The 27,687-nt window shown below is 40.7% G+C and overlaps 1 protein-coding gene across 1 annotated transcript; it reads right to left on the bottom strand.

Moving 5' to 3' along the window:
- Positions 1–802: 802 nt before the first annotated feature.
- LOC136883351 (keratin, type I cytoskeletal 10) lies at positions 803–23,767 on the bottom strand. The gene is made up of 3 exons (XM_067155599.2): positions 23,697–23,767; positions 19,130–19,205; positions 803–1,051 (listed from the first exon to the last, which is right to left on the bottom strand). Exons 1-3 carry the CDS (start codon positions 23,715–23,717, stop codon positions 831–833), a joined length of 318 nt encoding a protein of 105 aa, XP_067011700.2. The 5' UTR covers positions 23,718–23,767; the 3' UTR covers positions 803–830.
- Positions 23,768–27,687: the final 3,920 nt, after the last annotated feature.

Raw genomic sequence — 27,687 nt, 5'->3', positions numbered from 1 at the left:
AGAACCATCCCTCAGGACACCATCCGCACTCTTATTGACTCTATACCTCGACGTGTTTCTGCGTGCATCGCCGCTCGCGGTGGTCCTACATCCTACTGAGTCGATGCCGTGCGCATTGTGTAACCTGCATATCGGTTTGAAATAAACATCAATTATTCATCCGTGCCGTCTCTGTTTTTTCCCCAACTTTCATCCCTTTCGAACCACTCCTTCTTGGTGTTGCATTTGCTCTGTCAGTCAGTGTAAATGAGGCTAGCCGCGAACTCAGTCAGTGTGTTGGGAGGAGTGCTGGAGTGACATGTTTTTGGCTGTCAACAGTGTCCCGTACCGGGCGAGTTGGCCGTGCGGTCAGGGACACACGGCTGTGCGCTTGCATCCGGGAGGTAGTGGGTTCGAATCCCACTGTCGGCAGCCCTGAAGATGGTTTTCCTTGGTTTCCCATTTTCCATACCAGGCAAATTCTGGGGCTGTACCTTAATTAAGGCCACGGCCGCTTCCTTCCCACTCCTAGCCCTTTCTTGTCCCATCGTCGCCATAAGACCTATCTGTGTCGGTGCGACGTAAAGCAACTAGCGAAAAAAACATTCTGGCACCCCGGCGTTGAGATGCAAAGCAATATTATTATTGTTAATGTAAGTGTATTTATTTCATTAGTACTTACCGTCTTGAGCACATCTCTAGTGGAAGTGGGTCAAATAAATAAATCAGTTCCTTCAGTATATTTAATGACAAAATCAAATCTGAGTTTGGAGATAGGTTTGACAGGTTTATGTCCAAGAAATGAACTTCATTGAAGACCAAGTGTGTGTTTAATGTGATCTTTATTGACTTCATAGATATCTACAGTAACCAAAACCATCTGTATTACTGCAGGAAGTGGATCTACCGTAACCACTCATACCACTCGTGCTGGTGTAACTTCCTCCGCCAAGTCCATACCCGCTATAGCTTCTCCTGGTACCGCTGCTGACGCTGTAAGGTCCTCTCGGTCCATAGCCTCCTGCGACAGAACCGCCACCAGAAGAGGAGAACCAACTGATTTGTCTTCTGACTGCGGGGAACACAGAAATAATACACAGTGTTAAAACATAAAGTTATATAAGGAAACCCGAGTGTGGTGCCCTCGTTATGCCTTCTCTCAATTTAAATTTTGACGACTAAATTTTTGATTCTTCTAAAATTTAAATGTTTCCCCTTCCTCAGTCACTTTTAGTATGGACTAGCTTCTTCACCTCCGGGCCGTATGCCGAAGTAGGTAACACAATATTTTTCTGGAGTTCCGGCTTTTGGATTCCCTGACCCCTTGTTTTTGCCAATTGTAAACTTTATCTTGGTCTTGATCCTTTTCTAAATTTTGTGGAGCTTTCTGCTCCGTTTGCGATCTCCTAGTCCCTTTTGGTTATTATCTTCTCCCGTTAGTAATGAGTATAGCCTATGTTACGCGCAGACTTAATAGTGGTTAGGAGCGCGCAGCTGTGAGCTCGCATCCGGGAGATAGTGGGTTCGAATCCCACTGTCGGCAGCCCTGAAGATGGTTTTCCGTGGTTTCCCATTTTCACACCAGGTAAATGCTGGGGCTGTACCTTAATTAAGGCCACGGCCGCTTCCTTCCCATTCTTACGTCTTTCCTGTCCCATCGTCGCCATAAGACCTATCTGTGTCGGCGCGACGTAAACCAAATAGAAAAAGAAAAAAAAATAGTCGATGTAAGTGTAGGTTAAACCTGTCGAATGGACAGCTGGGTTTAGACTCGTTTTTTTGGTAATGCATTGTAAGATACGGCTTCTTAAGTGTATAGTTCTTAGAATATAAAGTTTGTAATATATTGGGTGGCCTAAAACTTGAACTATGTAATGTTGTAGACATTTAGAAAGTTCTGCTCTCTAGGAGAATATGTTCTGAATCCCATAATCTTGTAAAACGTATCGACCCTGGTGCTTCATTAACGTAATTTTGATACCTGAGGCCTTGGCTTCAAATTTCTCTGTCTATTAAATTGGTTTTAATATTTCCATGTATTTATTATGTGGAAAAGATTGAAAATGGAATAAATTTAAAATATATCATTATTTTCCCAATGTTTTGGGTATCCTTCTATGTCTTGTTGTCCGCCCATTAAACCCTCACGCTTCTTTGACCTCTCAGTTTCACGATAACCTCAGTACAATAATAATAATAATAATAATAATAATAATAATAATAATAATAATAATAATAATCACATAGCGGTCATCAGACTAATCGCATATCAGTGTAACTATTATTGATGATAATAATAAATAAAATCATGAATAAAAATATATAAATAAAATTACTCAAAAACTTAATAAAATTAATAAGCATAATTAACCGAAATGTCCGTAGTATGGGCGCCAGAGTTCACCAGAATGGATCCCTCGAATTTAGATAAGAGCATGATAGACTTTATATCCCAGGGCGTGTACATAATGCTGCGTACTGGTACATCTGCTGCAGGCCTTACCTAACCTCCTGAAAACGACTAATTAGGTAGGAACTGCACCTAGGTTCATCAATAACACTGATTCTAAAATAGCTAACTATATTCTGAACAAATTCCGTGCATGAGCACCTCATCAACATACAACATTATACATATAATACACACATAAAATATTGCTGGAAGACTCCATATTTACAACAACAACAATAATAATGAAAATCGTGGGAAAACGAAAGCGAGAACTAAGTTACCATTTGTAGATAGTCCGATGAACAATGTACATGTATGAAGATAAATACCCTTCACTGTCTCTATATCAATTCGACTTACCGATTCTCATAATCGGCAGTTATCACATCACACAGATACTGTACCTTGTACTACTGTGTTCACATATTTTAACACTTGTTGTAAAGATATATACACACGTCTGTCGATCCTCAACATATAAATTTATGGAAAGTCTGAGATAGCTTTCACCAACATATAAAGCTAGGCCGCCACAAGTGCTACAATACTTAATGCGCAAGCACTCTCCACAATCAGCCACTTTCCACAAACATAACACGACTACGCTCCACGAACGTTTGAAGTCCAGTCCATTGCAGCCATGTCAATCCAGTACCGTGTCTCAGCACCACTTCCTTCCCGTACAGTCCGTCAGTTGTAGTTGTAGTTATCTTCCTTCTCGTTCCTATACAATCACCTTCACAATCACCCTTACAATGTTTCTCATACAATCTCCTATACAATCCTCCATACAATCTCCTGGTTGCCGCCGTATCATCAACCTTTATAGACATCAACATCCCCCTCCTCTCAGATGATCCGTCTGGATTGGTGCTTGCCAGCCAATCATGAGTGAACCTCTTCTGAAGACCTTGCTCTGAACTACTTCTTCCTCCCAAGACAATAACAAACTCTGGGGAGTTTTCATGAATCACCAAACTTTCCTGGTACAACAACAAGCTTATCTCATCAGGCTGGGATATATACATGACAAATGGAATTTCCTGACACAAGTACATCACAACAGACACTGGGGTAGCCAGATGACTCATTCAAATTACCAGAGTTATTACAGCAATGTTTTCCCACTGGTGCAAAACAAATTACTCATACCTACATATGTGGATATCTTCCAGCTTACCAATATAAATGTCAAAATATACAAATGAAATACTAATAATAATAATAATAATAATAATAATAATAATAATAATAATAAATCAAATACTGACAATAATATCTCTACCTTCTACATATAATTCGGGGGTGTGATATATGTACTATCACATAACGCCCCCTTGGTGAATCGATGATATCATATATTATGATTCACCATAAAACAGAACTTCATACATAACCTTATAATGACATAACTGAACACATAATTTACTGTAATAATGATATATACATTGCGTCTACTGCATTGTATTCGCACACACGAAATACAATTTGTCCAAACAATAATAATAATAATAATATGGCTATATACACACAACTCTGATTGTTTCACATACCATTGAACACAATCCCTTCTTACTACTGTACACATAACTCACAATTGATAATATATACATCCAAGGTGCAGATCCTATCTCTTATATCTGCGAAGGCTATAGATATTAAATGTCCCAAGAACCTTATTTTCAGCGGTTAGGAGCCTATAAGCACACTTGCCTATTCTACTGTCCACAGTATACGGACCCTGATATAATTGAAAAAATACATATAAACGTAATATCGACATCGATAAGCGAGGAATGCGTACCGTAATAAAAACTAACTACGTCTAGAATACAATCTATCTCACACACAAACATTCATACCATCCAGTCACACAAGAATCATACAAGCTTTCATTCGGAACATTCATAACCAAGAAATCCCTCTTTCTGAAATATTCGGGAATCTTACTATGTTTACTCTTCCACAAAACCATAATTAATGCAAGCAAACAGATCACATACTTTTTCACACATTCCACATCGCTATCACTCAGCACGTCATTCAAATCATTCACACAACTCTCAGTCTTAAATGAAACATTACGCACTCGCTTGAAAAGACTTTCTTTCATCTCACGCACACTTCCATTCTCACTCACGTTCACTCCATTACAGAAATTCTTACCATAATACACTTTGAAATTGCTGTCATTACTACTTAATGACCCAACAATTAAACCATCTTCACCACATTTCATATCAGCTCCCACTTGCACCACTTTCATGCCAACAACACTGCTACTCTCGACTCTCTTACCTGAAGTTTCATTAATCTCAAAGTCACCATTTTCACACATAATGGACCTAACTTTACTCTCCTCACGTACACTTAAATCAACAAAAACATCCTCATGATGTATACTCCGTGAACACTCTTCACTTACTAAACAACCTTCATCAACTTCACAAAAAACTTCACTTTCAATTTCAGAAACTTCCACAAGATTATCGATCGCAACACCGCTATTACCATCACCACTAGTACAAAGTAAGACATCCGACACATCTTTCTTACTTTCATCACGCCCCCTATTCTCAAAATCTCCCTGAACACAAAACACATGGTCATACAATAATTCCTCTTTCACGTCTACCTCGTAACTTACCTGTTTCATCGCGTGAATAGGAATTTCGGTATCGGACTGCCTATCTGACCCAACTAAGAAGTCCGATTCCGGTTTAAATTACTTGACGTGGACTGTTCATTATCATGTCTCGGCACTTGATCTGGAGGTCTTTGATCCGTACGCCCCCTACTTTCTGATTCCCCTTGATTAGGTCTTCTGCCATAATATTCCTGGTGATTACCTCCTTGGTTAGACTGTCTGTTTCCCCTTCCGGAATTACCACCCTGATTCCCTTGCCTAGAATGACTGAAATTCTGATTATTCCTATCTCCCCCTAGCTGATTACCTTGTCTCCCATTATCCCCGTAATTCCTACCTTCACTTTGCCTATTCCTCCCCTGCCCTTCCAAAGCATCAAACCTCTCTAACAGCTGCTCTAATTCCTTGATCGTAACAATATTCTGCATACATGCAGCTAATCCGACCTTCTCAGGAAAATGCCTCAACATCTGGCGGACTGTATCTCTCTCCGATGCTAGACCTTCAATATTCTGGCTGATCAGAACATGCGCCAAGAAATACTCCGTCATAGATACACCTTCCTGAGGTTTATACTTGCCAAATAGCACGCGATCTCTTTCCCTTCCCTGAATAGCTTCACTCCAAAATTTAGAACTAAATTTCTCCCTAAATTCCTCCAAACTCGAAATACCCTGTCTGTAAACTTGAAACCAAGATCTCGCTTCTCCAACAAATGCAATATCCAACATCTCATCAACCATACTCCACTCGATCAAACCATCGTCAAGATTCTTGGAAAACCGTTTCTCCACCGTTTTCAAGAATTCCATCGGATTAAACTGCCGACCATTAAACTTGGGTAATTCAGAGTCCTTCGTACAAGATACGTACTTATTACATATGCTGCTACCTAATTGGATTTGACTGATCTCCTGCCTTAATTTCACATGACATGATTTAATTCCTTCTTCCACTACCATTCTGGCATTTCCTTCTACTGACTTGAGGTCATCTTTTACCGACTTAAGGTCTTTCTCCAATTTCTCATTCTTCTCATCTATACGCTTCGCTAAAACGTTCTGATTGGATTTAATTCTATCTATTTCTTCTACTTTATCTTCCACTATTTTTATTCTCTTATCACATTCCTTGCTGCTTTCAACAAATTCTTTCCTAACTACATTAAATCGGCATTCGATTTTCTCAGTCAATTCCAAGCGTTGAGATTCAACCTTATTATTGACTTCCTGAATTTCCCTGCTTTGATGGTCGAACTTCTGGTTCAATTCATCTATTCTACCATTCACAGCACTATTTAAACTATCAATTTTACTAGACAATTCAACACTCACTAAATTTAACTCCTTACTTTGATTCTCAATCTTACTGGACAATTCCGTACTAACTGAATTTAATTCACTATTAATACTGTATATTTCATTGCTTAAAAAACTCAGTTCACTCTTCAACTCTTTACTCTGACTATCAATCTTATTGGACAATTCAACATTATTATTATCGATTTTACTGGACAATTCAACATTATTATTATCGATTTTACTGGACAATTCAACATTATTATTATCGATTTTACTGGACAGTTCAACATTATTATTATCGATTTTACTGGACATTTCATTAAATAGCGATTTAATCATACTAAAAGTTAAAACCTCCCCTTGAACCGTTTCCTTAACAACCCCTACATTCTGAGTTTGAGACGGGTTACTGGATTCCTCACCGATCGTTGCAAATTGATCTTTCCTACTATCAGCCATTTTGCTACTCTCACTTAAATTAGATAAACTCAATGTGGTGGAATTCTTTTGACTTCTCTTATCCTGATTCTTAGTACCAGCAACTTTCAAAACCTCTCTACTTCTCAACTTTATAATACTGGACTCGCTACAACATTTCTTCATACTCCAAAATACACATGAAACATATAAAACACTTCACTGACATAGTTTGCAGAATTCCAACCACACCTGACAAGTGCACCTACGCTTATAAGCCTAACAGATGTACCAATCATTCAGCCACACGTTGGGAAGCCAATTGTAACTATTATTGATGATAATAATAAATAAAATCATGAATAAAAATATATAAATAAAATTACTCAAAAACTTAATAAAATTAATAAGCATAATTAACCGAAATGTCCGTAGTATGGGCGCCAGAGTTCACCAGAATGGATCCCTCGAATTTAGATAAGAGCATGATAGACTTTATATCCCAGGGCGTGTACATAATGCTGCGTACTGGTACATCTGCTGCAGGCCTTACCTAACCTCCTGAAAACGACTAATTAGGTAGGAACTGCACCTAGGTTCATCAATAACACTGATTCTAAAATAGCTAACTATATTCTGAACAAATTCCGTGCATGAGCACCTCATCAACATACAACATTATACATATAATACACACATAAAATATTGCTGGAAGACTCCATATTTACAACAACAACAATAATAATGAAAATCGTGGGAAAACGAAAGCGAGAACTAAGTTACCATTTGTAGATAGTCCGATGAACAATGTACATGTATGAAGATAAATACCCTTCACTGTCTCTATATCAATTCGACTTACCGATTCTCATAATCGGCAGTTATCACATCACACAGATACTGTACCTTGTACTACTGTGTTCACATATTTTAACACTTGTTGTAAAGATATATACACACGTCTGTCGATCCTCAACATATAAATTTATGGAAAGTCTGAGATAGCTTTCACCAACATATAAAGCTAGGCCGCCACAAGTGCTACAATACTTAATGCGCAAGCACTCTCCACAATCAGCCACTTTCCACAAACATAACACGACTACGCTCCACGAACGTTTGAAGTCCAGTCCATTGCAGCCATGTCAATCCAGTACCGTGTCTCAGCACCACTTCCTTCCCGTACAGTCCGTCAGTTGTAGTTGTAGTTATCTTCCTTCTCGTTCCTATACAATCACCTTCACAATCACCCTTACAATGTTTCTCATACAATCTCCTATACAATCCTCCATACAATCTCCTGGTTGCCGCCGTATCATCAACCTTTATAGACATCAACATCCCCCTCCTCTCAGATGATCCGTCTGGATTGGTGCTTGCCAGCCAATCATGAGTGAACCTCTTCTGAAGACCTTGCTCTGAACTACTTCTTCCTCCCAAGACAATAACAAACTCTGGGGAGTTTTCATGAATCACCAAACTTTCCTGGTACAACAACAAGCTTATCTCATCAGGCTGGGATATATACATGACAAATGGAATTTCCTGACACAAGTACATCACAACAGACACTGGGGTAGCCAGATGACTCATTCAAATTACCAGAGTTATTACAGCAATGTTTTCCCACTGGTGCAAAACAAATTACTCATACCTACATATGTGGATATCTTCCAGCTTACCAATATAAATGTCAAAATATACAAATGAAATACTAATAATAATAATAATAATAATAATAATAATAATAATAATAAATCAAATACTGACAATAATATCTCTACCTTCTACATATAATTCGGGGGTGTGATATATGTACTATCACATCAGTGAAAAGTCGGACACTGCCATTGACCCACCAACGTATCATGACAAATGACCTGGGTTGTTCGTGTCAAATCGGATTACTTTGTTTACCTTGCAATTAAAGGCTTGTCTTGTCACCGCTCTCAGAACATGCAAGTCTATTCCAGTATCATTTCGTGCTACAGAACCCGGAAAATCCTAACCGCTAAAGGAGGAGCAGCGTTATTACTGGGAAGCTCTGCTGGTTATACTATTTTTCAAGGTACAGCCATTAATGGAAATAAAATTCTAAGACATTAGTAAGTGCACGTCATGAGTTCATGACTTTCTCGCGTTTCTTACGGACCGTGCGTGCCTTCACGTCATTCCACCAAGGTATCTTGTTAACCTTGACCATTTGGTGTCACGATCGTCCAACTGGCGTGCCGGGTGTGAAGTTCGGTTCGGCCCACACCAACGACGGACGAGCCCGTTAATGATTGGAAAGGGTGCGAAGCGCTATTGCGTTCGAAGTTGACGCGGTCTGGTCGTCACATTTTCTCTCTCCTTCCTCTGTCCAGCTCCATGACATGGTTACAGGGGACCCGGGTTCGATAATTAAAACCATAATTGGTTAATTCTCCTGGCATGGTAACTGGGTGTATGCGTCGTTTTCATCATCATTTCACCCTCAACACGACGCGCAGGTCACCTACAGGTGTCAATTCAAAACACCTGAACCTGGCAAGCCGAACTTGATCTCGGACACTCGCGGCACTAAAAGCCATACGCCATTTCATTTCCCCTTCATCTGTATCGTGCTTTACCAGAACCTGAATTTCTTTAGCTATAACGTATCGGTGGTGTAGTGGTTCGTGAAATTAGCTTTCCACCCCGGCTCTGCCTCGGAACTGAAATGAAATGGCGTATGGCTTTTAGTGCCGAGAGTGTCCGAAGACAAGTTCGGCTCGCCAGTTGCAGATCTTTTGATTTGACTCCCGTAGGCGACCTGCGCGTCGTGATGAGGATGAAGACGTGAGTGTGTCGTGCGCCATTACGCCACCAACACGTAAACGTTGTTTGGTTGCAAATAATAAGGTTAGAAAAGAGTAAAAACTTGAAGTGGTGAACCAGGACTTCGGACGAAGATGTCGTGATAGAGCGATCAAGTGCAGAAGCAAACTAAATCGTTTGAAAAGAAACAAACTCAAATAATCTGACAAAAGATGTATTTATTCGTACATAATTATAGTAATGAATATTGTGTATATTGTAAGCAATTTACTTCTCCTTCATGTCCTAAATGTTCCCTTTTCCACCTTGCATGAAGGAACATTCTCATTGTTCAGTTGCTTGTCCAAAGGACTAGAACTGCGGACTTTTTATGATCCTCTGAAGAATATTCTACTGGACTTAACTGTATTTAATTGTATGATTTCGTCACAAATAAACAGGTTATCTCTGTCAATCGGTAACCCTCTACTTTTAAACATTTTAAAAATAAATCCTTGTATAGTGGATCTTGTGATATTCTCGAAGAAAGCAACATTTGGCGTGAAATCTGCTTCGATGAGTAGCTACCGTGCTGTTATCTGGAAGATTATCAAGAACATTGTCCTTTAGATTTTTGTCGTAACACGATTCAAAGCTTCAAACTTACATCAAATCTGTCCACAGTATGTTCCAATCTATCTAGGTGTCAGAGCTGTAGTCTAAGTGCCCAGGCAGGGTTGCCACCGGGCAAAAAAGTTTTGTACTAAATTTTCCCCTAAAAAGGTACTAGATTATGGGAAAAAGTACTAAATCTTTTTTTTTTTTTGACAATGGAGTAGGATTATTCATAAAGGCAGTATAGAAAACAAAGTATATTTATTAAAAATACACATTTATCTGAGAAATGTGTATTGATATCTATTATGGGAAGCAGCAATGTTGCAGTTTCAATCACCACCATCGTAACACTTCCAGTTTCAAGCTGAGTACGAGTTTATAGTCGTTTATTTGTGTTTAGAATATGAACACTATGAATATTCTCACGCATTTCAGTTCAACATTCACACCACACACACAGTGCATTTTGTCTTCATACATACCCAAAAGTAGGCTGTCTTTTAGAATATATTCACATTTTGCTCTTCTCTTAATCCTTGGAAAACATTGCGAAAGCAATAAACTGTTTTGAAATGAGAGCATTTTCGGCAGATGAATGTTTTAGTTTCTCCTTTGTTAAAAGGAGCCCATTCAACATACAGGATACGAGTTTGTTTCTAAATTTGATCTTATTTAGGCTATAGTAACAGCAGAAAATTTTTGTTGCAGCAGTAAAATGGGGTAAACAGAACACTGCCTTAAAAAAAAAATCGTCAAATTTGGAAAGATGTAGTCGCCTACAGGATTTTACATTTCAAAAGCAAAGTTCCAAAATTTCATAAATTCTTAGTTTTCTTTCAGCGATTCTGTGGACTTGTTTGTTAAGAAGGAACTGTCCACTGTCGTCTCAGTTAAATGTAACTTTAAAACTTTTCAGTCTGTCGAACACAGAAGTTCACTATAAATATTCTTTAATAGTGTGTGTTTTTACAGGTATGTTATAGTGTAATATTTATATTGAGCTTGTGTGTTCGACGGACTGAAAAGCTTTTATATTTCTGTGGATAGGTCTATGGCTAACCACCATTTTGTACCTACCTAACTTCATAAACACTTCCTGTAATTACATTAGAGAAATATATAGCTAATGGGATTGTACTGATGAAACTACCATCTCTTTTGCAACTTTCTGGGTTCGACATGGACAGATTTTTCAAATAGGATCACAAAATCAATCCTCTTAAAAATCTCTTAGGAGAATTCAACATGAAAATATAGGTAGGGCCTACTTGACTTTGAAACTTCTTATCAATTTCTTTCTTGTTCTTCTGCTGCAGTAGAAGAGGTTCTACTCTACCTCCATAAAAGGTACTAGATTTCCATAAAAAGAACTAACGTACTAAAAATGTCCATGAAGTACTAGATCTAGTACGAAAGTACTAAAGGTGGCAACCGTATAGGCATGATGACATACTGCGAGATGTTAGATAATTATTTTTTAATTCAGGAAGTCGTAGTTCACGCGGAGGGGGTTCACCATGAGAAAGATACAAGCGTCGTAGCTAAAGGAAATACCAGACTCATTGACATCATTACCTTCTGATTGCAATGTTGAAACCGTGACCTACGTTATTACTCAAGGTTTGGAAATGAGCCGAGCCTTGGAGAGACAAACTGGTAGTTCCACTAGTGATGGGTTGCGAATGCAATCGCGAAGAGTCGATGCCATATGCCTGGGGAATCGGGTACCCCATTCCGGAATCGATTCCCAGGAATAGTAGTACCATCTATGATGCAAATACGTAAACACGTGCAGCACTAATGTGTTCTAGAGTGCGAGTTCGTTTCGGTTTATAACCAGCCACCCTACAAGCGATGCCTGCTCTCAATACAGTGCCCTGGAGTTATATATTTTAATGCAACTGTAATTTGGTCGGAATATATGATTCTTTGTTTCAAACTATTCAAATTATATGGATTGTCAATCAATCAAAAGTTGTACGGTGATTATGACTTAATATAATACTACTATTTCAACAAAATACAATTCATTGTACTAAAGGGACAACCTTAGCTAGTATTAAGAAATGATGAAAACAAAAATAGTAATTCTAACTAAGCCAAACCCCATGGCGTATCAGCCCCGAAGGGCCATGGCCTACCAAGCGGCCGCTGCTCAGCCGGAAGGCCTGCAGATTACGAGGTGTCGTGTGGTCAGCACGACGAATCCTCATGGCAGTTATTCTTGGCTTTCTAGATCGAGGACGCTATGTCAGCGTCAGATAGCTCCTCAATTGTAATCACGTAGGCTAAGTAGACCTCGAACCAATCCTCAGATCCGCCTAAAAACCCCTAACATGGCCAGGAATCGAATCCGAGGCCTCCGAGTAAGACGCAGGCTCGCTACTCCTATACCGCAGGGCCGACAGTAATTGTAACAGTTTATCATAATAATATTTAGTATTAGTATGCAATGCTCATTGCACATTAAATATATCGGAAGGCAGGTACGCTACAACACAAGTTGTACTTACAAATTTGACTTAATTCCACAGACTTTATACGTTTATACTGGCGATATTTGAAAACCACATTAGAAGCAGAATACAGTATAAGCATGAATAACAAGGAAGGGTAATTACGGACTGGAATAACTTACCAAGGGGGATGTTGAATAAATTTCCAATTTCTTTGCAATCATTTAAAAAAGGGCTAGGAAAACTACAGATAGGGTATGTCTGTGTGCCACCTGGGCGACTGCCCTAAATGCAGATCAGTAGTGATTGATTGAACAACGTCGATTGCTACACCCAGTGTCGAAATGTGTAATGTTATTTCCGGATTACCAGGTTAAAGTGTTATTTCGTTATTATGTGGCATAATTCAATCATAACAACCAATAAGATATTTAAATGGGTGTTATATCATACTATACTGTATATAAAGGAAATAGTGAATATTGCACGTTCTAATTTGCCACATTGTCCTTCACTCTAGTAAGTGAGCCCAGGACACTCTGGTGACGTCATCGCGGAACCGATTCCTCGCATGCGACATTGTGTATGGCCTCGGAGTCGTAGGAACCGATTCTCGCGATTCCATGCGTCATTCGCGCACATCACTGAGTTCCGCTTCCTGTGTCTTCTTCAGCATTTCTTACCGGTTATTCTCCAGCTCCGTGAGAACGACACTACGGCTCGCTCTTGATGGAATTTTGTCATTGCAGGTGTTATTGTGTGTTTACATTAGTTTTGAATGAAGAATGTGTATATGTGTTGGGGTTGTTTACGTGTTTGTCCAGTATTGGAAACTCAGTGGAGAGCCTCTTGAAAACCGCATTAGTTTCTAAATTTTTATTTTTTAGAGGGGGGATGGGTTACAGCACACAACAGATTTTCTGCATCAGCCGCCACTGCATGGAAGTTCTAAAATACCCATATCTCTCATTAAGCGGTAAGCGGAAGCTGATTTGTTTGAGAGCAATACACCAATTTTGATTGCCGTTTCATTGTATTTACCCTTATTTATGGTGAAAGCTCGAATTTATTCAAGTATGAAATTAGCTTTTAAGTCTCCACGACCTGCTTCACTCTTGAGCCTCGATAGATCGCTGGATGCAGGCTGGGTCTCGGCCCACAAGTGGCCACGGTAGAACCCTGCGCACATCACTTTCCGCTTCACGCCGCTAGGATCGCGATTTAGCGTCTTTGTTGTCAGTTCGCATGCGCTCCTCATCCGCACTTCCTTCAGCCGCACCCACATCCGCATCCACGAAAGGTTATCCGTATCTGGGAATGGTTATCCGCGGATATGGTAAATATTTAACTACAGTATATTACAATCAAAGTATTGAAACGGATAGATCTGTTAACATAATACGACATGCGTGACCCCTGGCACCAGAACCACTGCATTCAGAGGTTCATGAGGGATTTCTCTTGCGACAACTACCGACGTATTGACCTTTGTTCCATCCTTCCATTAATTGCGGACAAGAGCCAGTTAGCCTTAAGTCACATTTTCGGCTCTATGGACTCAAGGCTCTTTATTTATCACCATTCTCCCATACCAATGTCAAGGGTCGCCTAACCAGAAGCAAAAATAACAGTATACCTGAGTGAAAAACAAACAACTAAATTATTCAGAAATTATCAGCAATATTATCCGTACTGCCATACAGTTTTAATCCGCCAAGACAGTAACTTCACGTATATCTGCATCCGTGCAGAGCTCTAGCCACGGCTGGTCTGTGGTCCAACAGCTCTGCACTCTGACCGGCCAACCGAGCAGAGGAGGGGTGGCCACGGCTCTACCGTGGCTCTACGCCTCTGCATTCGGGAGACAGGACAGGACTCACGGCTCACGGCTGGCCCCAACCGTCGGCTGTCCTGAGAATGGTTTTCCGTTGTTTTCCATTCTCCTGCACTAAGGTGAATGCCGGAACAGTTCCTAGTATAGGCCTCTCACCTTCTCCGAGCATCTCCTTCACTGTAACAAATCTCCGGACCTGAGAGACGGCGTCACTGTCTAAGAGGCCCGCCTCACCCTCCAGGGGAGGAATGAAAACGCTTTAGAAGTAGTAGTAACTTCGATAGACTATTTCAACATCGAGTTTTTCCTGACGTTCCAGTGAACGAAAACTTTGTTTTTATAAAATAATCTTTCGATTTAGCGATTTTATTGTAGTTTTGTATACTGCATTTTTTCCTACTGCCCTCCTTAATGCACATTTTATTTTTGTTGACTTGCCGTTAGTTGGCTTGCATTGTGTTCCTACACTAACATGTGTTAATCATTGTTTTCCCTAGTTCATCATGACACTCATTTGTAATATTGACATTACCTGCACATTTTCTTTTTATTGCTTATACATTTGTCTTTTACCACATATGCTCTTTTTTGCACGCATTTCTATTTACTTGCACTTGTTTATGTTCGGGGTAGTCCTCAAAAACCATTGGAAGTGTGTTTGGTAAGAGCGTTCTCTTTATAGTAATTATACTGTAATCAGAATCCTTTAAACACTTTGCTACAAGTTGTAGAAGACTGTTTAGGTGTCCACAAAAACCCTGATTTTCCGCCTCATTCTAGAAACAATTTTCTCCTAATGTCATCGTTCAATGGAAATTTATGAAACGAAAGTCCATTGTCTTTAGCTTGGTGAGATTTACAATACGGAACACTACAATACCCATCTTTGTATATGAAAATTCAGCCTGTGTATTTTTGTGATCGCAAAACTCTAAAAGTAGTCGTTATTGTCTTGAAATTTTGACACAACGTTGCATTCGGATACGAGCTTGTTTAGGAAGTGGTTTGAACGAAATCGGATTGGTATTTTTTTGTAATGAGTAATTTTATGGAATTTAATTACAAAGCCACACCAAGATTGGATCGACCTTGATGAAGAGATTGTCGCTAGGCGACGACGACTTACGCTATATCCATTATAGCCCGGTAATAATTGCTGTATATAAGAGGATGAGAACACGCCGCCATGTTTTATGAGGTACCTTGCTTGCGAGGAAGTTCTTGTAATTAGACAACCCATTGCTTGTTATTTGGAAATAGGAATCCAACATGCCGTGATCGAGATGTACTTCCATGTAACTAAGCAACTCATTGCCTGTTATTATAAACGTGAATAAACATGAATAACCGTGTCCTGTGCTCGCAAAACTCTAAAAGTGGTGTATCGTCGTCTGTGTTTTCGCCAGACATACTAAGAGTTTTATGAATTGAATTGAGAAGAAGAAGAAGAAGAGCAGCACAATAGTCCCAACAACGCCAAGAACAATTGGATCAACAGCGAAGACGTATGCAGTTACAATCTCTGAATGAACGAGCTTCATATCGCCGAACTGCTTCTTCATACGAACCGTATATTCAACACGTAAATTCGTTCAAATGGAAAAAATGGACAAAGTTTGTCCTCACTGCACAGCAATAAAATTTAAAGGAGAAACCCCCGGAATGTGCTGCGCGAACGCAGAAGTGAAGCTACCTTAACTTGAGCAGCCAAAAGAACCACTGAAAAGTTTGTTAAAAGGAATTACTAATGATTCAAAGATTTCATCAAAGACATAAGGAATTACAAGTCCTCTTTCCAGATGACTTCATTCGACGCTAACGTTATAGAAAAGCATTTTTTCAAAATTCAGGGTCAATATTTACCACAGATCGTTAGTCTTTGCTTCCTTTTACCAGCAATTATCATAAATTTCTCCAAATCTATTTCATCGGATATGAAAATGACCAATTGAATGAATGCTGCCAAATCTCTACCGTAACCAGAAGGTGTATTGTTGTTGATTCGTTGCAAAAGAATATTACATGACAATAATTTAATTCCGATGTTAGAAAGTGCGATTGATCTCATGTTCGCTAGAATACATTTATTTACTTACGCATTCATTTCATATCAGACTGGGCCACAGCGAAGCGTGGCTCGGTTTAGCTAGTTTTTAATAAACACAAGTCATTACTCTGCTATTTACATTTAAATTACTCTACAAATAACCGAGCAAGTGGCCATGCTTGCATTTTATATGCGGGAACAGGGTGGATGACTTACACCTAGTAGAGAGTGTATAGAAACAGGGAAGTTAAGGAAAAATTTCCTAAGTGATAAACAACAAGAGATGTGTAGAAATGGTGATAAACTGTAAGTTGTTGCGTGAATCTCCAAAGAATGGAACATCAAGGGCAATCTGAATTCATTCCTAAGCGCCGTGAAAAAACTATGTGAAAGAAAAATGAGATCAGTATGTGGTGGTGAAGTAAGAAATGAGTATGTAAACACACAAGTGGAAAGGAATTTATATGGTAATGAGGAAGGTCCTGAGACAGCAGAAAAGTCAGTGCACTCAGAGGAAAGTGTAGTGTCGTCAGAGTTTGCTAGGAGTGGTATCGTAATACCAGACTAGCCAGCTTAGGCAAGGAAGATACCTATGGGTGTCACTTACAGTAGCCGTTCGCCTAGTTCGTATTTACTTCTTCATGTTACGTAACCTAAGCAGGATGCGTAACATTTCTTAGTGTTCTGGTTAGCACCAGTCTCCACCCAGCAGTTAGCACTACTAGGAGCTATTATTTTATTCCCTTTAGTTCAAAATCGTTATAGTATCGTGAGTAGCCTCGCAATTCCTGGCAATCGTCCGACTCGTTGGTTGAACGGTCAGAGTACTGGCCTTCGGTTCAGAGGGTCCCGGGTTCGATTCCCGGCCGGGTCGGGGATTTTAACCTTAATTGGTTAATTCCCATGGCACGGGGGCTGGGTGTATGTGTTGTCTTCATCATCATTTCATCCTCATCACGACGCGCAGGTCGCCTACGGGAGTCAACTCGAAAGACCTGCACCTGGCGAGCCGAACATGTCTTCGGACACTCCCGGCACTAAAAGCCATACGCAATTTCATTTTCCTGGCAATCGCCGAACATCTGGTAATCGCCAGGTTCGTGCAATCTTTAGCAATCGTTCTTTATTTATGACTGTAGATTAGATGTATTCCCAGAGCTAACAGCGCTCCGGAAGAGAGTTGACCGTGGGCCATTTGTTTCCAAATAATATATTGTTTTGTTTAATCGAATTATTATTCTGTCATTGTTATTAAGCAGGGGAGTTTATACATTCTATATTTGCTTAGGCTATTATGGATTTGAACACTGTTTTAGGCGAAGGCCTCTAAGGTTCAATAAATCCTCCTCCTCCTCCTTCTCCTCCTCCTCCTCCTCCTCCTCCTACTACTACTACTATCAGCTTGCATTCGGGAGACAGTGGGTTCGAACCCCACTGTCGACAGCCCTGAAGACGGTTTTCCGTGGTTTCCCATTATCGCACCAGGCAAATGCTGGAACTGTACCTTCATTAAGACCACGGTCACTTCCTTCCCACTCCTAGCTCTTTCCTATCCCATGGTCGCCGTAAATTGTGTGATTTTTATGGCACATGTAAAAACATAAGTAAAAACTTGCTTTTTCACTGCGCCTTCTTCCCAAAAAGCATTTGCAGCCGTCTCATTCTCTGTCAAACAGCAGTCCAGTGCTCTTAACTAAGGTATATATAATACGACACGCTTCGCTAGTCAGTTATAAACACACTCCAACTTTCTCGCTCTTTAAGACACCTTCTTTATCGTCAAACACCGAAACACAATGCACATGGTACGTAATGCAAAGGATACGACTAAGGGCACCAAGAAGCGAACCTAGCAGCAAAATGCGGAACGAGATTGAAGCATCGCTCGCAGTGTTGTCTCGCGCCTCATTTCCAGGCCTTGTCATAACGTAGGCCATCAAAGTATGAAGGCTTTCTTGGTCGGAGTCAATATAATCAAAGGTTTGCGGGCCATTCTGCCATGGTCTACTCCTCTCGTTCCTGCCAGACGTTTCGACTACTACTGCGGTACCGGCAGTCATCTTCTGTGCCACCGTCTAAGTACTCTCTCCTATGCCCGCTGGCGACTGTCACCACAGAAACAGGCGATAGTGAATACAATCCTCCACATAAGTCGGCGTCACGAAAGAAATCCGCCCTTAAAACTGGGTAAAATCCCCAAACGAAAGGCCGACCCTGGGTAATTTGGAAAACGGCCAGAAAGAAGAAAAAGAAAAAGAATAACAACATTTTGAGACTAATCAGGCAATCCTTATCAAAATAGTTCATTCATCTCAACAATCGTATTGAAATAATAGCTATAACAGTATATAATTTCTTGAATGGTTTGGGAGTTATTGGTGTTTTAAGTATCGTACGGGGACAAAAATGAATGAGGTGACAGAGAGGCGACCGGAAAGGCGTTGGGGAAAACGTCGCTCTGAGCTACGTACATTAAAGCGAACTATTGTAGTCTACAAGGAAATCTGATGAACCATCATCGTAAATACAAAATATGCTCCTGAGCCAAGCGGAGGTGAGTTGTTAGTTTAATATAAACCACTATTATGTCTGGTACTTACTTCGTTGAAGAAGGATCGGTTGTTCATCAGCAGCAGTCTCTGGTAGAAGACAAATTGCCAGTATCACCAGGAAGAACTATAAAGAGATTAAATAATATTCTAACAGAATTCCTATTCCTGAATTATAAATTATGTGATTATTGCATCATTTTAATGTTACTCCCTAGTGATAAAATGAATATTGATTATAATCTCTTGAGAAATAAACAAAGGATGTTTTACATTTCCTATGCCATACACGGCAGATGTCATCCGCCCTCGGCGGAGGGTCGACTTTACAAGGGTTGCTCCAGGCTGGCAATAGCCACGGGATATTCATCCTCATCATGGCGCGCAGGTTGCCTACAGGAGTCAAATCGAAAGACCTGCACCTGGCGAGCCGAACATGTCCTCGGACACTCCCGGCACTAAAAGCCATACGCCATTTCATTTCATTACGAGAGTACATAACTTAGTTACTATGTTTATAAAGTCCGATTCCTTGGCTGAATGCGTTGAGGCCTTCGGTTCAGAAGGTCCCGGGTTCGATTTCCGGCCGGGTCGCGGATTTTAATCGCCTTTGATTAATATTCTGGCCCGGGGACTGGGTATTTGTGTTTGTCCCAACACTTTCCTTTTCATATTCAGACAACACACTACACTACATTATACTACACTACCAACCACCAGAGAAATATGCAGTAGTGATTACAACCCTCCATATGGGGTTGGAGTCAGGAAGGGCATCCGGCCATAAAATAGGGCCAAATCCACATGTGCGACACAGTACGCACCCACGACCCCACAAGTGTGGGAAATGCGGTAGAAAAAGAAGAATAATTTCACAAATCTCATAACAAAACATATTACAGTGCGACTCCTTGGCTGAAATCTCAGCGTTTGGTCCTTCAGTTCAGGGAGTTCCGGGTATGATTCACGGCCGGTTTGGGGATTTTAGCCTTAATTGGTTAATTTGAGGACTGGGTGTTTGTGATGTCTTCAACATTAGAAATCATCTCAGAGCTCCATCCTCACAGACATGCAGATCGCCCATAAGCCGTAAAGACCTGCGTGTAAATTACATATAACTAGTAATTATGAATTTGCTATCTCAGTTATAATACAAATGTTGTTTTATTCCTCTATCACTTACCACATGTTGTAGTAAGATCGCGGGTGGGAAATGTGTCGCACATATGGATTCGATATGTTTTACGGCCGGGGTTGCCCTTCCTGATGCCAATCCTGTGTGGAGGAAATTTATTCACTGTTATGTGTTTTGGAGGTTTTTGGCGCTGGCCAACATTCTGATGGTGTGTTTCTTTTTCCACGGCGACTCGAACCGACTAACCATAATTGTCAGAGTATGAAAATTTCATACTTGAACGATTTTGGCCGCCAAGGAATAATAATAATAATAATAATAATAATAATAATAATAATAATAATAATAATAATAATAATAATAATAATAATAAGTCTGGGATTCAAATTTCTTTTGAGACTGCGCTCATGACCAACATTAAAGAGGCCCCCCAGTTGATGAACTTAGGAGACAAGCAAGTAGTTATGTCTTTTAAGTATTTGGGTGAAACATTACAAGAGAAAGGGTCGGAAAGGAATGCCATTCGTGAGGGGGCGAGAAAAATGGAAATGACATTTCGACAGACGAGGAACAACTACAACGAAAAGGTTTCAATCTTATTAGGCTAAATTGAGGCATCTAGACACTGTTGTTAAACCTGAGCAACTGTACGGAGCAGAAACACTGGACATGATTGGAAAAGGCGGGCTTGAAGATATCTACGATAAGATATCTATTAGGTTCAACCTTTTCAATACTAATTAGGTACGCGTTTATGTTACAAATACCTTTTATTCAACTTGGGGACCGGTTTCGACATATATAATGTCATCATCAGCCAATGTGTCACTGCGCCAGATTTAATTATTAAGCCGTTACTCTTCTGTTATGACACATGGTGTGAATGGTCAGTTACAGATTATGTCTTTGCTTATATATTCGTGATTTTATGGCTCTTGGTGACATTATATATGTCGAAACCGGTCCCAAAGTTGAATAAAAGGTATTTGTAACATAAACACGTACCTAATTAGTATTGAAAAGGTTGAACCTAATAGATATCTTATCGTTGATCTCAGTTCAATACGGAAACATTAATGAAGTTCATATCTTTAAATTGAAGATATCTGTAAAAGAAAAAGAAAAAATGATTAGAACAATTCTGGGCTCAAATGTAGAGAATGGGGAGAGGAGGCTAAAATCTAACTATTGTATCAAAGAACAGAAGGAGTCGTTGAACTGATTAGAAAGAGAATATTATAGTGCTATGGATACTTGTTAAGGATGGGCAATAATAGAGTAACGAAGAGAATCTTTAAATTCTTCAGCAAGAGGAAGACATACTGAAATGGTTTCGAGAAGTGAGGTTGGACTTGACGAAGATGGTTCCGGAAGATTATATCATGGTCAGAAATCAATTTAGATAACTCGTCATATAGTTCCGTGGTTTCCAGGAGACTGGGGAAACACTTGAGAAAAGAGAGATAATATACAGAAGAGCAGGAGAAGGAAGTAGGAGAAAGGATGAAAAACTGGCAGAGGGTGAAAGCGGAGAAGACTACAAATACTGTCAAGGTTGACAAACGTAAATTAAAATTATATATATATATATATATATATATATATTTGGCTAGTTGCTTTACGTCGCACCGACACAGATAGGTCTTATGGCGACGATGGGACAGGGAAGGGCTAGGAGTGGGAAGGAAGCGGCCGTGGCCTTAATGAAGGTACAGCCCCAGCATTTGCCTGGTGTGAAAATGGCAAAACTACGGAAAACCATTTTCAGGACTCCCGACAGTGGGGTTCGAACCTACTATCTCCCGAATACTGGATACTGGCCGCACTTAAGCGACTGCAGCTATCGAGCTCGGTAATTAAAATAATAATAATAATAATAATAATAATAATAATAATAATAATAATAAATGATGTATAATTTGGGCTTATGCCGTGTAATGATGAAGAAAGGCACGGTTCCTTTTGGAAGGCATTGAATGTTTATATAGTTCATTACACGGCATAATCCCAAAATATGTCCGACTCGTTGGCTGAACGGTCAGCGTACTGGCCTTCGGTTCAGAGGGTCCCGGGTTCGATTCCCGGCCGGATTGGGGATTTTAACCTTAATTGGTTAATTCCAATGGCACGGGGGCTGGGTGTATGTGTTGTCTTCATCATCATGTCATCATCATCATGCCGCGCAGGTCGCCTACGGGAGTCAAATATAAAGACCTGCACCTGGCGAGCCGAACCCGTTCTCTGGGATATCCCGGCACTGAAAGCCATACGACATTTCATTTCATCCCAAAATATACATTGTGAATAGTTACACGGGCCGTGAAAGTCTAAATAATAATAATACTAATAATAATAATAGTAATAATAAATATCTTTCTTTTTTTAGTAATCCGTTTACCCTCCAGGGTTGTATTTTCCCTCGGACTCAGCGAGGGATCCCACCTCTACCGCATCAAGGGCAGTGTCTTGGAACGTGAGACTTTTGGGTCGGGGGGATGGAGCTGGGGAAGAGGACCAGTACCTCGCCCAGGCGGCTTCACCTGCTATGCTGAACAGGGGCCTTGTGTGTGGGGGGGGGGATGGGAAGATTGGAAGGGATATGCAAGGAAGAGAGAAGGAAGCGGTCGTGGCTTTAAATTAGGTACCATCCCGGCGTTTGCCTGGAGCAGAAGTGGGAACTGCGTAAGACCACTTCGAGAATGGCTGGGATGGGAATCGAACCCCCCTCTACTCAGTTGACCTCCCGAGGCTGAGTGGACCCCGTGTCACTCATCGTGCCACTTTTCAAATTTCGTGGTAGAGCCGGGAATCGAACCCGTCCTCCGAGGGTAGCAGTTCATCACACTAACCAGTAAACTACAGAGGCGGACATAATAATAATAATAATAATAACAATAATAATAATAATAATACCGAGCTCGATAGCTGCAGTCGCTTAAGTGCGGCCAGTATCCAGTATTCGGGAGATAGTAGGTTCGAACCCCACTGTCGGCAGCCCTGAAAATGGTTTTTCGTGGTTTCCCATTTTCACACCAGGCAAATGCTGGGGCTGTACCTTCATTAAGGCCACGGCCGCTTCCTTCCCACTCCTAGCCCTTCTCTGTCCCTTCGCCGCCATAAGACCTATCCGTGTCGGTGCGACGTAAAGCAACTAGCAAAAAAAAAAAAAAAAAATAATAATAATAATAATAATACAGTGTGGCTATTGCTAGTCTAGCGTAGCCATTGTAAATTAGACACCTCGTAGCAGGAAGTGATAAGTCCACGTGTTACTGTGGTGTGAGCTGAAGGAATTTCTCGACCGAAAGGAATTAACCGTAAAAAGTTAAATTTCCTCGAATCACCCGGGAATCAAATCCGGGACCCTGAAGATCGAAAGGGTGACGTTCACCATTCAGCGATGGAGCTGCATTGTCTACCATGGTAATGGTTATTAAGAAAACTGTGTGATGGAATATTATTTTTGTAATAAAATCTACTTACCAACAGTTTGATGAAGACCATGGTTGCGGATGGGAGATGCTACTCACTAAACAGAACATAAAATCGACTTTTACTTATATATACCGGGACAAAAACTCGTGATAGCGGAGAACGTGAGTTCTTTGTTTTCCAGGAATAGTTCACAGCCTTCAAGGCTAATATGATCACACTGTAATTATTATAACTGCGAACTTCAACATGGTTTCTCCTTAACCACACCGCGGCTTGTAATAAATCATTAAACATTATCTATGGTCATGGTTAAATACTGAGTGTATGGAAAGTACTAGACGGAGACTATTCTTGCATTTCTAACATTTAAATTAAGGTGTTGAGAATGTCAACTAAAAACGCAAAGTCATTTATCCAGCTTGAGGCAGACATTTCAGGGATTACTGTGTACAAACCTCACTGAAGCCTGCGCCCGTAGCGCAGTGTTGAGAGTGGTCTGATGTTACATACATTCTTAGTAGTCGCGCATATACGCTGACATTAACATGTGTAGGTAACGTGGAACCAGAATAAGATTTATGAGTTACTTGCTGTAGTACTCGTGCAGAGTAGAGGTGTGACGAACGGTTATTTTTGTGTAACTGCTACATCTGTCACTGCTACAGTACAGTAACTGTGAAAAAATAACAGTTAAAAATAACGTCCACCGTTACTCACCTTTTATTGGTCACAGCCTAATCACGGCTTCAAGCTTGTCTCCTTACAGCTGTGTTGCGAAGTCTCGTTAAATGACTCCCACATGCGTGCACGCATCACTACACTGTTCAAAGTCGGTGCAGCAAAGTGTGAATTTCTATTTGCTAAAAAGGTAACGAGAGGCAGAGAACAGATGAAATGAGAAGACACCATAGCGTTTTTCCTTAAATATAGAGGAGTGAGTTTGACAATGCCCCGATGAAAGAAGACAAGAAAACATGATGATCTGTCTGCCAAACCTCGACACAAACCGGTACAAGAGGATCGATTAAGTAAAATGTAATGCTATGTTATCTCTGCCGGCCCCGTGGTGTAGGGGTAGCGTGCCTGCCTCTTACCCGGAGGCCCCGGGTTCGATTCCCGGCCAGGTCAGGGATTTTTACCTGGACCTGAGGGCTGGTTCGAGGTCCACTCAGCCTACGTGATTAGAATTGAGGAGCTATCTGAAATAGCGGCCCCGGTCTCGAAAGCCAAGAATAACGGCCGAGAGGATTCGTCATGCTGACTACACGACACCTCGTAATCTGCAGGCCTTCGGACTGAGCAGCGGTCGCTTGGTAGGCCAAGGCCCTTCACGGGCTGTATGGGAGGGGTATGTTATCTCTATTATCAATATGAAAAGTTAGCATACTAATTTATTTATGGTACAAGGAAAATTATAGGGTGAAACTTATAATAATATTATAATGTAGGTGGCCCTGCGCGATGTCTGAGTCAACGATTACCCCTGAGCAGTTGAATATGTCATAACAGTTTACACTTTAGTTACCAGATGACAGCAGCAACTTAAACGTATTTGACTTACAGCTTTTTTTTTTTTTTTTTTTGCTAGTTGCTTTACGTCGCACCGACACAGATGGTCTTATGGCGACGATGGGACAGGAAATGCCTAGGAGTGGGAAGGAAACGGCTGTGGCCTTAATTAAGGTACAGCCCCAGCATTTGCCTGGTGTGAAAATGGGAAACCACGGAAAACCATTTTCAGGGCTGCCGATAGTGGGGTTCCAACCTACTATCTCCCGAATACTGGATACTGGCCGGACTTTTAAACGACTGCAGCTATCGAGCTCGGTGACTTACAGCAATCTCCTACAAAAGCGCTCTCACTTGAATGACTAACTGAACTCTGAAGGTCACATTCTGTGTTTGTAAGCTGATGCTAGTGACAGTTACCACTTCTCAGTTACGGTTTTCTTCTTCTTCCTCTTCTTCTTCTTCTTAATCTGTTTACCATCCAGGGTCGGTTTTTCCTTCGGACACAGCGAGGGATCCCACCTGTACCACCTCAAGGGCAGTGTTCTGGAGTGTGAGACATTGGGTGGGGGATACAGCCGGGGAGGATGGCCAGTACCTTGCCCGGGCGGCCTCACCTGCTGTGCTGAACAGGGGCCTTGTGGGGGGATGGGAAGATTGGAAGGGATAGACAAGGAAGAGGGAAGGAAGCGGCCGTGGCCTTAAGTTAGGTACCATCCCGGCATTTGCCCGGAGGAGAAGTGGGAAACCACGGAAAACAACTTCCAGGATGGCTAAGGTGGGAATCGAACCCATCTCTACTTAGTTGACCTCCCGAGGCTGAGTGGATCCCGTTCCAGCCCTCGTACCACTTTTCAAATTTCGTGGCAGAGCCGGGAATCGAATCCGTGCCTCCGGGTGTGGCAGGTAATCACACTAACCACTACACCACAGAGGTGGACTACTGTTTTCACTAGTATGTTATTCTGTTGTTGTTACTCGATAACCGGTTATTTTTTGTCCTCGGATACATTTTTAACAGTGACAAGCATGTAACTGTGACAAAGTAACTGCTACGTTATTTTTCAGCCATCTCTAGTGCAAAGTAATGTAACTCCCCAGCTACTTTCTGCCAATATTCAGGCACTGTTTTTTAATCGGGCCGGAGCAGTAATCCCATCTATCGGACATGAGTAGCAGCAGAAGAGACAAATCACATCACTACAATCGTCAATGGATCGTTGATCAGTTTTATGAGCTTTCGATATTGTAGGCCTTCACATGTAGCTTACCTCCAACTCCGTGATATTAGGGCATCCAATGTAAAGGGAGTTCTTCCTTCCTTCCTTCCTTCCTTCTTTCGTGACTCCCTCTTCTCTTAATCTTCAAGCGATCGTTCTTTTACGAGTTTTATCATTGTTATACTCATCTTAACAGTTTTCCTTGTCGACATGGACCGACGATCACCTGGTTTTACACCATCAGCCAATCATGACGAAAACCATCACCAGCTAACACGAGAAGCTATTCTAACGTTACGGCAGGTTATAGACAAAATGCTAGACGTAAGAAAACCTTTCTTTATTGCATTCGTGGATTTAGAAAAAGCTTTTGATAATGTGAACTGGAATATATTAATGAAGATTATGACTAGTGTTGGTCTAGATTTTAGAGATAGGCGAATAGTATATGAACTCTATAATAACATAAATGGTGTAGTATGGGAGGCTTATATAAAGAAAGGAGTACGACAGGGATGTAATTTATCACCAGTGCTGTTCAACCTGAATATTGAGAAAGGCATTGAGGAATGTAAAGAGGATATTGAAGGGATAAAGTTAAATGGAGTAGAAATCAAAATGATAAGATTTGCTGATGACATAGCTGTTATAGAGGAGAACGAAGAGAAACTACAAAGTGCATTAATAAGAATGAATAAGATATTGAGATATACATACATATAACCTGAAAATTAATACAAAATAGACCGAAATTATGGTATGCAACCGCCAGCATATTGCAGTCTACATCAGAATTAGGCAAGTAAATGTCTTTACTTACTTAGGAAGTAAAATCACTCCCGACGGCAAAAGTTCAGTCGACATGAAGAGCAGAATTTCTCAAGCAAAGATTGCGTTTAACAAGAAAAGGATACTACTTACATCAAGGAATTTAAATATGGAGACCAAGAAGAGATTTATTAAGTGCTATGTCTGGAGTGTGGCCTTGTATGGTTCAGAAACGTGGACTATTAGTGCATCATGTGATAAGAAACGCCTGGAAGCATTTGAGATGTGGTGCTGGAGGAGGATGGAAAAGATCTCATGGACAGCAAAACTCACCAATGAAAAAGTTCTTCGACGAATAGGTGAAAAAAATCCGTTTCAGCAACAATAAGAAAGAGGAGAGACCGATTAATTGGCCATCTCTATAGGCACAATGGTTTCATAGTTAATGTCATGGAAGGAATGATTCAAGGTAAAAGAGGAAGACCTAGACTGCAATATTCAAGACAGATCAGAGATGACGTAGGAACAGGCTCATATGTGGA

Source organism: Anabrus simplex, chromosome 11 (assembly GCF_040414725.1).
Source record: "Anabrus simplex isolate iqAnaSimp1 chromosome 11, ASM4041472v1, whole genome shotgun sequence".
Classification (NCBI taxonomy): domain Eukaryota; kingdom Metazoa; phylum Arthropoda; class Insecta; order Orthoptera; family Tettigoniidae; genus Anabrus; species Anabrus simplex.
This window is presented reverse-complemented; position numbering and strand designations above follow the sequence as displayed.